The sequence below is a fragment of the Tiliqua scincoides genome, chromosome 4 (assembly GCF_035046505.1).
Source record: "Tiliqua scincoides isolate rTilSci1 chromosome 4, rTilSci1.hap2, whole genome shotgun sequence".
In the NCBI taxonomy this organism is placed as follows: Eukaryota; Metazoa; Chordata; class Lepidosauria; order Squamata; family Scincidae; genus Tiliqua; species Tiliqua scincoides.
In genome coordinates, this window is record NC_089824.1 from 141,507,096 (window position 1) to 141,520,267 (window position 13,172).

The window sequence follows — 13,172 nt, forward strand, 5'->3', positions numbered from 1 at the left end:
GTATACAGAATGGAACTGAGTTAATAAAATCATTTTAATAGTAAAAGCTCAGGGCACATTCTGGCATATTGAAGGGAAGCTACATTTTGCACTGTAACCCCAATTCTACATTTGCAGACAAAATATATAGTCTGTCCAAGGGACACAGCTGGATCTGGTAATTCTAAAGCCAAATCAAGGATGTAATTTCCAAAGCAGTAGTGAGCCACTGTGGCACAGTTCTAAAGACTAATTGTAAGCAATTTCATAATGCAACAATGGTTGCACATCATAAGTATGAGGTAATACTGAACCTACCTGATTACTTATGTTGTCTAGTCAACATTTACCTTTATAATTTTGTGAAAGTCTTTTTTTTTTTTGTAACTTGCAAAGTGAACGCAGTGTTATCCTATGCATGTCTACTCGGAAGTAAGCCCCACTGAGTTTAATGGAACTTACTCCCAAGTTCAGGACTGCAGTCTGTGGGCCCGATCCTATGTATGTGTACTTAGATGTAAGTTACATTATAGTCAATGGTGCTTATTCCCAGATAAGCGTGGACAGGATTGCAGCCTTGGTTACCCTGATCCCAGCCATCTCTACCAATTTTAATACAAGGTAACTATTTGTATGTGCCTTCATAGATCAGCATTCTTCATTAAAAATAATGAGAGGCTTATTTGGAAGAAAGTGCCACTTTATTACATAAAATACACATAAAATAGTCTGCATGTGCATCTAAAAATGCAAGGATGCAGCAATGCGTGTTAGCAAATGTGTACATGACATACTTTCGCATGTTACAGCACTGGAATTTACTTAAGTTCCCTGTTGCTGATACAACAGCATACTTTTGCCTTCATATCCATGAGTTCCTACTCAGTTCAATAATATTCACTTACTACAGGCAGGACCTCAGTATCCACTGATTTGGTATCCACTGATTTGACTCACTACTGATATCGAGGTTCACCTTTAAATGCCTTGTAACAAGGGGGAAAAGCACCAAAATTCCTACCTTCACCCTGTCAAACAATTACAATTTCATTCCATTAGATCCCATTATTCACCCCATCTAGTGGCTGAATGTGGTATAGTGTCCATATCAATGAATTCTGGGGTTACAATAGAGGAGCAAAATATCTGGAAGTGGGTTTTTTTAAGCTATTTTTGCACTGGTTTGGTATCACTGATTTTTTTTTTAATCCACTTGGGGTTCCAGAATGGAACCCCTGTGGATAACGAGACATGACCTGTACCGTGTGTGTCTAGGATTGTAGCTTTGCCAAACTGTGGCTCTTTGGTTTTTCCTTGTTTGCTATCAGTTGCACTAAAAAAGGCTACACGCATACACACCCACCACTTGAATTATAAACATGATATATTTACAAAGGATTCTGAATCTTAAAATAAATGCAAAACAATAGCAACTACATCCTCACTATTGTCTTCTCGGTCCCACATGAAAAAATTCTTTGGGACCTATCAAAGAAAATTTCAATTTCCTATCTTTCCATTTTAACCTACCTTAATCAGCTGAATAAAAGTACTTTAGGTAAAATGATGCCTTCAGTTGCCTTAGCTACAAATCCCTATAGTATTCTATAATTGAAATCTACTCACGTACGTTAGAAATAATTAGGACCCCAAATTAAGCCAAATAGAAAGTTAATTCAAACAGTCAGCTACTGTCATTTAAACGGTTACGGGGGTTTTACTGTTGCTTAACATCTCTGAATGTTTTAAACCCCCCCCCCCCCCCCACTGCACAGCATCATAGTGATTTACTCTGAACAGAAATGGGGTCAAGCTGGTTCACTGATGCTTGCCACTCCCTTCTACAGTCATTTGTCATTGAAAGTTCTCAAGTTATTGCTAGTACATCTTTGCTATAAGCCAATTAGCAATTCTCCAGAGAGAATGGAATGCACTAGCTCCATGGTAAATAAAGCAGGTATCCTTGAACATGCTATCATATTTAACAAAGGGGATGAGGGGGAATGCTTTTTGAGAACCTCACAATTCCAAGCATTGCTGGAAGAAGGCAAAGGATTAAACAGGCTTCTTGTTATCATCTTGAAAATGCAATAAGAAAATGCTTTATGAAAATATGCATCATGACAAACACACAGAAATAATGCTTGCTGCAATTCTAATGCTCTCTGTATGAAGCAGTATGAACAGTTAACTGTAATCAGAATGCTTTGTGTACTGTTTACAGGCCTAAACTTAAAGCTAATCCATATATTAAATGCAGCTAGCGATTAATAAATTCTATAAAAAATAGTATTTGTGTGTCTATGTGTATAGCTACCTTGATGCATTTATTTCCTGAATGAATAGTTGTTTACATATCTCACAGTGCAATACTAACAGGCTAGTACAGCCAAGTTACAATGGCCTGCGCTGTATCCAATACAGGTTAGGAGGCTGCTGGAGGTCATCTCAGGGTAAAAAGATATTTATCTCTTACCCTGTGAAACACCCCACCCTGTCCTATGGGGCTACTCAGATCTGTGTCAAGTTCTTAGGGCTGCCCAATCCAAGTGAGCAAAGCTGCTGCCAATCTCTCCCCCCTCCCATGCCTGATCCTCCCCCCATTCTGCCTTCCCCCACCCAGAAATGCCCCCCACCCTGGAACACCTTTCCGTCACCTTCTCCCACCCCCTGCGCTGCCCAGCACAATCCCACCTACGTCAGCCAGCAGACCGGTACACATTCTTGGGTCAATGCTATCAGCTCTCAATGCAAATATGCTTTCTGGCATGTTTGCAACACTCAAGAGTTGATGCTGGGATCCTGAGTCATCTCAATGCACCGTTAGGATTGGGCTGCCCATGAGTTACGTCTATATTGCAGGAAACTAGCCCAAAGTGCCTCCAAAGTCCTTTAATGCATTGTATTTCTGAAAATTATTATAATTTTAGAAAATGGCATACTACACAAGGCCATGCTTTTAAGATATAATAGCCCACAATACGATATTATTAACCCTTCTGATTTCAGAAGGCCTTTGGAGAGCTAGAACTTATGCACTCTCACTTCAAATTATTTAATTCATTTTAATTACACTTTTTCCCCCTTTTTTAAACCTCATGCCCAGTAAAGAAATAATTCAGGGCTGAATCTGCCATAATACACTTTACAATGTTATACAGATCATATTACTGTATTTTAACATATGAAATAGTTTTGAGGATTCCAAAAACACAATAGCCTACGTAAGAAATCATCAGTTTGCCCCTACTACTTTTTGTGCTTCTATCTGTATGGATACCAACTTCATCTGCTGCAAATTAAATAATAAAGTGTAAGCAACAAACTGTACTTTTCTGTTTACTAAGAGTAGGTTTATCTCAAACCCACTGAAATGCATAATCAGTTCTAAATGGCCACAAAACCTAATTTTCCCAAACAGAATTATGATGCGGAATATACATTTGAATCTGGACTATATGATTAAAATTCATTTTAGAAACATCTTGTTTCAATAAGAAGCTCATTTGATGACACAGTAAAAAATTATGCATATAAAATCAAAGGCATATCAATGGCACAAGCATAAGAGAAGTCAACTTCTCAGTCTCAGTGGAGAAGACAGGGCCAAAAAAATAGTCAGCTACACTAGGGAGAAAAGATCACATTGCATTCAAGAGAAGCTGAACTGGGTTAGTGGATCAAAGACTGGTTAATGTTTACAATAGAAGGAAATTGAAAGCCAAAGTCTCCCCACTTCACTTGAATCTCCACATTTTCAAAACAGGACACTTCATATTCAACTGGTAAGATCCATAATTGATAGTGCTTATTTATTCCAGAAGAAACCTATAACAGTTTTGTCTATGGTTAAGGACAGAGGAAACCCTGAAACTAGTTTTTTTACCCCTATTCCTTGAAACCACACTTCCACACTTTAAAAAAAGTATAGTACTTCCATTTATAAAGTAAAATGCACATTGTCAATAGAGAGCACTGGTTTATACCAGTCTCCCTGATGATTTCGTAAACACCACCATACTACTTATTTAGTCTGTTCTTTACTGGTTGTATAGATTTAGTCCAATACCATTTTCAAAATTACCAAAGAAGCTCAAGCTCCCTTTTGATATGGAAAAAAATTTGAGATACTATCAAAATCTGGTATAGTTCAGCTCATTTAAGTCAGCAAGATTTTTGCTGTGCGAATGGTTGGAAAGCAGCTAATTTGCTTACAAGAGGATCTGACAAAATTTGCCTCTTGCTTACAAATGGTTCTAAAACCAAACTCAGATGCCAAGCATAAGAGGGGCAGACAAGTTCATTATACAGTATTTCAACTAGTGTTCCAAAGGTTAACCCAGCCACATCTTGCCAGTCAATGACTCTACCATGCTTGATGCAATTTTACTGGGGATAAACCAATGCTACGTAAGAAAGGGAAGCGAGAATAAGAGGGGATAACTCTGATGTGATGCATTTTGATTCCCTCTTAAGACTTGGATCTGAAACAAAATCTTACAAGATAAAACAAACACATTCAGTGTTGAATTCTAAGCAATATCCTATCCTGACCAATTCTTTCTGTAATCTGGCAAACACTAAATGAAAATGCAGCTGTTTGACTGCACTAAAGTAAACAAAGTTTTTTATACATTCTCCTTTACTTTCATTATCTTTTTAAAGGGCATCCATGGTATCCACAAAGGGGGAGGGGTCTATTCTGTTCTGAAACCTTTATTGGCATATCAACACGATTTGCAATCAAAATTTACAATTGACACAGCAATTTGCATAACAAACTGGACAATTAAAAGCAGGATATCAAGTTATTAGGGGAGAGGGGTCCAGAACAGAACTTCCATGGATACCAGAACATGCCTGTGTATGTTCTATGTTTTCTGGTTCTCAAAATTTCTATGGATATTATAACAATTTTTCAAAACCCAGCTAACATTTTTCCCACATATGTTGATAACAAACACAATACAATACCATAGTAATAAAGGCACCATGTGATCATATTCTGTTAATGATTATGTGAATAGCAAAATGTATGCGCAACTGCACTGTGCGCATAGTGCATAGTGAACTATGTACATAGTGCAGTTACTATGTACATTTCTCATAGGCCATGGTATATTTCTATGGCAGTCTTTGGAACTAATCAAACTGAAGGCTTCTATTTGTTACTTTCTCTGTTTTGTGATTGCATATAGTAGCACCTTGCATTCTACAAATAATAAATCTTTCTCCTAAAAGCATTTATTTGTTTCGTAAACTTCACTGACTTCAGTAGAACGTGCAACCCAATGAGAAATGTGTTCACTATAACCTACAGTGTGCATGCAGGTGCTCCAATTATCACACAAAGCTGTTTGCATGCAAGTGCTGCCCTATGCACTTCTACACTCAGGTTTGTGGTTGTTGCTGCTGTTTGATTCCAGACATCATGCTTGGCACAACTAATTTTAAACAGGAGTTGTATGGCATAAGACATGGGTAGATGACAGAAATATAACCTTGAATCTTCAAACAATTTAAAAAGAAAAAATCAGATCTAGATTAAAAATGGCAATAAAGTCACCTTTAAGCAACTGACAATTCCGTAACCAATTACAGTGCTATTTTTTTTTTTAGGAGACTGAACAAGATTATCACAATGAAAGTGGAAAATTGAAGCAGTACTTTAGAGAGCTGTAGAAATTAATATCTGGCCCTAACACGGGTAAAGTAGGCTTTAGCTTTTGGGGACAATCTACAGTACCCCTGTTGTGATTGAGCCTCTGGAGCTGCAAGATAGCTTTAACTACCAAACAGTCCAATCCTATGCATGCCTATTCAGAAGAAAGTCTTACAGGTCATAGAGCTTACTCCCAGGTAAGTGTGGATAGGATTGCAGCCACAAATGATTTATAATGAGGGATATTACAACTAACAACTGAATTATGTAGCTCCCCCAATTCACAATCTAAAATGATCACTCAGAACAAAGTTGAATTCATATACACTTTGATGGCCAAATAAAAAGATTTCCTAGTAAAGTCCGTCAATAACATTTGCGTCAATAAAGCACAGAAAGTGAAAGCTCAAAAATTTACACTGGTCAGGGTCATCATATTCTTTATCTAGGCAGTTTCTAGAAGGAGGACAATGGCAATACACTTATTTTGTACCCATGCACCACTGCCTTGAAAAGCTGAATAGCACAGATTTTTAACAGCACAGATCAACAATTGGCTATTTTTTTTCTTCCCAAAGTAGATACTTGCTGTTTTGTATAAAATTATCTGTTTTCCAAAAACAATCCATACAACTTTGCTAACAATCCCCTCCAGAGAACTTGTAACTGTAAAGTACATGAAAAATGGAGAACTTTGAAGTCTCCGTTTTAAATTTCTTCTGCTTGCTTCCTTAGATCTCTTCAGAAACCACGATCTATTTACAAATAACACAGACTGCAAAACACTATCAAAAAAAGCTCCTGTTATTTAAAATAATATTCTGCCAGTGTTTAGTAATGTACCAGATGCAGGACTCAGTTCTCTGAATGTTTTCCTGCCATCTTCCAATGTGTATTATTTCTAGTTACTTGGCACTTTAAGAAAGACATCCAAATCATCTTCACTGGCCTGATACAAATGGTGGTGACTTGTCCATGTATTTTTCCAAACAAAGTGGTTTTTATTTTGATCGGGTCTAGCTAGCTAGCAAATCCATTACTGGGATGTCGCATTTATCTGCACTTAAACTGCAAGGTATGCTTGCTGGAAAAGTGCCATTCCACACACACACACACACACACACACACACACTCATCACCAACTATGAAATGTAACTACTGCGTTGATGAGTGTACAATCCAGTTCAGTTAGTATCACAGGCACCTACGGAATGGTGCCAGTAAAATCACTCAAGTAACATGTTTCTCTTCATCACTTTGTCATTCTGAGGTTAAATGCCCGACCCAAGGTTGTGTGGTCCTGGACCTCCAAAGCCAAAACACAGATCTCTACCAGTGTTGAAAATTCACACCCACCCTACTTGACAAAGCGAGGCCAGCTCTCTTTCATTACATAGGGACGAAAATATCACAACCCTGGAAAGCTAATTTGGTGTTTCCAAAAAAACAAAGACATTTAGAAAGGCCTCCAAATGTACAAGAGATTTTTCTGGCTTAACAGGTGACACTACTGTACAAACAAATTCACACAACCTTTTTTGAATAAGCAGCTTCTTGCTTCTTCTGTAAATAGCAACACAGTATATCAGTTGCTTTCATTTTTTTAAATTACGGGTCAATGCAAGCGCACATGTAAAGATTAAAGCCTCAACAGATCTTGAATTGGTGACCTGAAGGATGTACGATGCTACCACTTGCTTCCAACCAAAGCAGGAAACTGCAGGGCAAGAAACCACTCCAATAAAAGAAGCCTTCTTGTGCCTGCAGAACTAGAGCAGAATACTCCCACCTCCCAAAAAATCTCTGGGCCAGGGTTTCTCACTGATCTGAGCAAACAGTAGACATGCTTTTCCTGGCTATGAACAGCTTTTGTATTCCTCCCTTTATACTTTTGCTTTGCACCACCCTAACTAGTCTCAAAACCTGGCTTGTTAACCACAATTTGGGGGTTAGGAATGGAATGAGGATTACACATGTATTACATGTGAAAGTGTATTACACATTTATTTTATCATTCCCTATCCAGCACAACTTCACTCCACCTTCCTTCTTTGGTCCTTTGCTTCACCACATAGACTTTTGCCAAGTATACTGAACCTCTTACATGTATTTTGAACAGAAAGCAAGGCATCTTGAAAAGAATATCCAATAAAACAAGATTCATTTTGCTGCTTTGGCTTGAAGCTACCTTCACATTAGTATTCCCTTCCAGAAGAGAGAACCACAATATTTGATTTATTTTAAGAATTTGTAATTAATGTGGCTCCATTCTGTCTACTCTTCCCAATTTCTTTCTCAGTTTTCTTTCAACTGAGAAAAAGTAGGCTTTTTTTTTTTTAAAGGAATTCAATTCAGTACTGAAGCATCAAAAATTGCCTCTGGCAACTGCTGGCTACTAAAAGCAAGAAAAAAAAAGCGATAAGAACAACATGAATTTGAAATGCTACAAATGGAAATAAAAATTAGATTGAAAATGGTGGAAATTTATCATTTCACTTTTTCATCCCTAAGCTACACAGATGAGATACTCTGTATTAAATATCACTTGTGAAACAGCACTAGACTGATATCATTTTTCTTTTCCTTACTTCAGATTTTATCCACAGTTCTTGTTGCTAAGCTCAAATATTTATCAAAGTAACTCTGGAATAAAACAGGTATTTGTTTTTCTTCAGCTGTGAAGTAAAAAGTTAACAGTATATTACCCTTATAAAAGTTTGTTCTGGTTGTAGGAATCCAAGTTCCCACATACAGTGCACTTTCCTTTCAATGGAAGATGATCACATGTGCATCCTCTGTTAATTCCATCGCTCCATTAAAATGAAAAAGGAGCCCTATAGATGCAAGTAACTGAAACGCTGCCGTAGTATTTATAAGACATTTCCTAACTGTTGCAACCATAAAGGGAACGCTTTTAAAAAGGACACACAATAATTACCAAGGACAACTAGCGGTTACATGTAGTCACCTAAGCTCCTAATTAGCTTTTAATTCCTTTTATTTTGCAAAGCTAGCTGCACAGTACATCACCTCTCATTTGTAAACTGCACTTCAACAGGAAAATAAGATTCCATTCACTCCAAACACATAAACCACCACCAGCCACCAGGAACACTGGTATATATAATCTCTGACAAATCACAAAATTACAATCTAATGAAACCACAAATGAAAAGTGTGCGCTTTTGGTCAGAATTGGTCTTCCACACTCCACCAACAACTCAGTAGGGGGGAAAAAAGGTCTTAAAAGTTGGTCAGGCAAACCAGGCTTTCGAAGGGCAATATCCCCAGAGAGAGATTCCTGATCTACACTCCATGAAATCTAAATTGGAGTTCCTACTACACTTTTTTCCTCCTCAATTCAAGCCCATGAGCCGTGTCTTAGAACAGAACCAACATTAAACTAAATAGATATCAAATGTAAAAGCTTTTGCAAGATACTCACGAAAGTAAACATTGGTGCGTATTCTTCAGCATGCGTTGGGGAGGGGGGTTGAGAGCAGATGGGCTTCACCATCCATGTTTTAACTTATTGGTAATGGTTGACACCTTTATCTACTGGACTACACACACAGTAACCCTCACACACCGAACCCCTTCTCTCCCAACAAATATTATCTTGGGAGCACAGCTAGCGTAACTATCATGCTGACAAGGGGAATGACAGGGAGTTTCACAACTAAATTGTGGGAGCACAGTCTGCACAGAGTTCTACCAGAAGGCCCTCTGAACAGTTGCTACATGAAAGAGACTGTGAAAATACAAGCATGATTGACAAACTTGCAGAGTTTTTTTTTCTTCTGTGTGTGTGAGAACTGATTTACTGAACATATTTTTATTTAATTGTCACTTCCTCTTAGGAATTTGGGCAGCATACACTGGGGCGACTGCACTTTATCCTCACAATAACCACTGAGGCAGGAGATGCTAAGAAAGAATGCCTAAGGGCTCAATCCTATCCAATTTTCCTGCACTGGTGCAGCCTCAAAGTAGCCCTTTGGCTGCCCCTCATTGAACTCAGGTAGCTGTGTATAGGACTGCAGCCTCAATCCATTTCATTTCAAAGGAGCTTATAATAGAAACCCTTTGCAAGCAACGATGGAATGAACAGAGGTTGAATGGCAACCTTACGTAATGGCCTGAGCATTTAAGCTGTCACGCAAGTGAAATATGGCAATGATGGCTTACAGAACATATGCTGATATTGCAAATAAATATGCTAGCACAAATGACAAAGTCTGATGTCACAGATACTATGAAACAGAAAAGGCTGTTTTGTTTTAAAGGAGAGGGGGAAAGTCTTATGCCTTCCTTTCTAATTTAAGTCTAGCCTAAGGTGCTACATGTAATGGTAGGTAAATAAATTTTCCAGCAGTTGTGAGATTTAAGATGATGGTGACTCCGTTTCAATTACAGTTATCTAGTTCTGCAAATACGTAACTCAGGGTGTGTGTGTGTGTGTGTGTGTGTGTGTGTGTTTGAAAGAGCACCAATTGCATACTTCCCTCCACTGGATTGCATATATTTGAAGTGATGTCTTGGGCTTATGGAACCTAACATGCATTTTGCTTGTATTCAAGGACAGCATTTATGAAAGACCTCCAAACAAGAAGAATTCAAAAATATACTACCTGCCACTCAAGGGCAGTCACCCTGGAACTCTATTTGCCAGGCACGATGTTCTATTGTCATGTATCAATTTAGCATTTTTTCCTGCCCACTATGAAGTCACTTGGGTTTTTACAGTGAATACTTAATACAAAGCCTGAAAGTGTCATAGGTGGCCACAACACCATCAGTCATCTACTTCAACAGCTGAACATATCAACATAATGGCGACTTAAAACTTTACATTAAAAAGATATCCATAAAAAAGGAGAAGCAAGAAGAATAGAAAACCCACAATATATATACCCCAACACCACATGTATAGTATACACATGTATAGAGTATTAAAAATATGTATTCTATAGAGCCACCAAAAGGGAATATTATTTGACAATGTGATAATTTGGTCCAAACAAAATCTACATGTTGTCCAACACTCTAGGATATTGCAAAAGATGTGATTGAATAGTATTTTACTAGAGCACATGCATGTAAGCTTGAAGCTCAAATATGGATAGTTTTTTAATGTTGTTCTTTTGGACATGCGGGTATCTTCATTATTTACATTATCTATTTCAATTTCTGCAGTACACTCTTAACTTATGTGTGAATATTTGCTTTTCATTCCAACAGTATCTAAAAAGAAACGTTTTATACATACACATGCATATACCTTACCTTCTGTACACTGCAGGAAGCTGACTATCAGAAGTAGCCAAAACCTTTTCATTCTGCAATCAGAAGCCACCATTATTGACCCCCTTTGAAGTATCTTCTTTTTATTCCTTAATGATTCCAGTTATAAATGTCCAGCATCATTCAAGTGGGAGGTCTACATCATTGTTCTTCATACCTGGGGAAAAAGATACAAATGAAAACTATCAACTCATGTTCATTGCGGAAACATTTAAAATGACACATGTTGATGAGAAAGCGAAAATATGCATTCACACCAATACACACAGAGTGTAGTGGGAGGTTAATAATCACACAAAAAAAAAACATGAAGGAAGCAGGAAGTATCAATGTTGCTGGCATAATTCTATGAGAAGCGGTTAAGCCAAGAAAGGAAATCTCAAGTTAAAATACGATAAGACAACAAAAATGAACCTACCAACACTTCTAAAAAATTGTGGGACAACCACCAAAGACAAAATAAGCATGAAGTCCCTCTTCTACAGCTTTTCTACTTTCCACTCGCTGCAGCAGTGCCACCCCTTGTGTTATGTATGCCTCTGCATCCCCTCAGACAAAAAGCAGAAGCCGCAACAATGTGATCCAAATACCCATTTTTGCTGAGGCAGCTCCTGCCCCTTTGACCAGCAGCACTTCTGTGCTCAACTCCAAATCTGTCTTCTGTAGGGGCATGGATTACTGAAGCTCAAAAGAAATCATCCAATCTCCACAGAAACTGCTTGCCATTGACAGTAATGAACAACAAGGCTGCTTAGACCACAAGGCTTACCATCAGAGAATGCCAAGGCTCTGTCCTGAGACACGCCAAGTAATAATATTGGAAACAGTGTCCCTGCAAAGGTTCAGAACATTCACTCTTCTCAAGCCATGAGCGCACACGCACACACAAGCTTGAGCCATACCACTTTTCTTCTCAGAAGTAAACCAATAGGCCACTTTTCAGCAAAGTCAGATGAGCTTGTTCATTAATATGACAAGAGCACACGGCATAGAAATATGTATTAGCACAGTAAAGATTCTGCCCGAAAGGCCCTACCAAAAAAAACAAAACTAAAAACTGACATGTCTCCATTTATCTTCTCTGGGCTGAGAAGCAAACAGCTTTCTACAGCACAGAGGGTGGCCGAGCACTATGCATTTCTGGGAACTTTAATTTCTCTTTCAAAACAACATCTACTGCTAAGGCTATAAAAGCAAACTTCCAAACACAAACAAAAGTCTGAAATGTTGTCCACAGACAAAACCACTTTGGTGGCCCTTATTTTGCTCATTGCCTTGCCAAAGAACAGCAAATTAAGCTCCAGAACTGCTCTTTTTTTTTTTCTCAAACCCTGCAAGTGGGGGGGGGGGGGCGGGGAGAGAATGATCCTGCCAAATCTTCCCTGCTGTGCTCACATCTCTGTCAATCATATGCAATAATTCCATCACTAGAGATGTACTCTTTTAATGCCTGCAGGTTACAGGCCTTGTGATCCCTGGACTTAGGTCTCAAAGATGTGGTTCTGAACCCTTGTAAGCTGTGACCTGGTATAGTCACCTTGGCCACTGCTGACTTGTCTTTCAGGCACCACAAATGACCTACCTCAGGAATTGAAGGAATACAAATGACCTACCTCAGGGCTACTGTTAGATAAGGACTATACATGTAAATAAAGCCTTTTGTCCCTAATGGTGCTACACAGCTTAAGTCGATTTTCTCTGGGGAAGAGGGTACAATATTTCTAACAAATTTCCACTCCCAGAGCCTCACAACATTTTTCAAAAGAAGTCCTGCTGATTTCAGTGTTTTTAAAAGATTGCCACCTTCTGCTGCTTGGCTGCAGAAGTTATTTTAATAGTAATCTCTCAGGTGTCAGTGTTTTACAATCTCAGTATGTCTCTCAAAGCACATGCTCAGGAACACTCACTGATGATTAGTTAACGCTTCTCACACCTTAACCACTACGCTGCAGAAAATGGTAGATTTCCCTCAGTCTCGGAATGCATTATTATCTGGGAGGATCGATTCCAATCCACATTAGTAGTTATGGGTATCGAAGCCTTATCATTACTCCACATATATAAATCAGGCTTTTAAAAGATCGAGATGAGGGAAGTGTCTTGAGATGTATTATTCTGAAAACAGTAGTAACAAAAGAGAGAACACGGAGCACACGTTCTTCACTTAGCTGGCGTGGCACAAACCACTGACTGATTTTGATTCCTATTAATAATCCCTATTGTTAAT

The 13,172-nt window shown here is 38.4% G+C and overlaps 1 protein-coding gene across 7 annotated transcripts in view; it reads right to left on the reverse strand.

Moving 5' to 3' along the window:
* The window catches only part of ADGRL2 (adhesion G protein-coupled receptor L2), a 660,835-nt gene that overhangs the window by 175,379 nt on the left and 472,284 nt on the right, over positions 1-13,172 (reverse strand). For all 7 annotated transcript variants that reach the window (XM_066626596.1, XM_066626597.1, XM_066626598.1 and 4 more), the window contains one exon: positions 10,928-11,102. In XM_066626596.1, coding sequence (XP_066482693.1) covers positions 10,928-11,000 — 73 coding nt within the window. In that variant the 5' untranslated portion in view covers positions 11,001-11,102. The remainder of the gene's footprint in view (positions 1-10,927; positions 11,103-13,172) is intronic.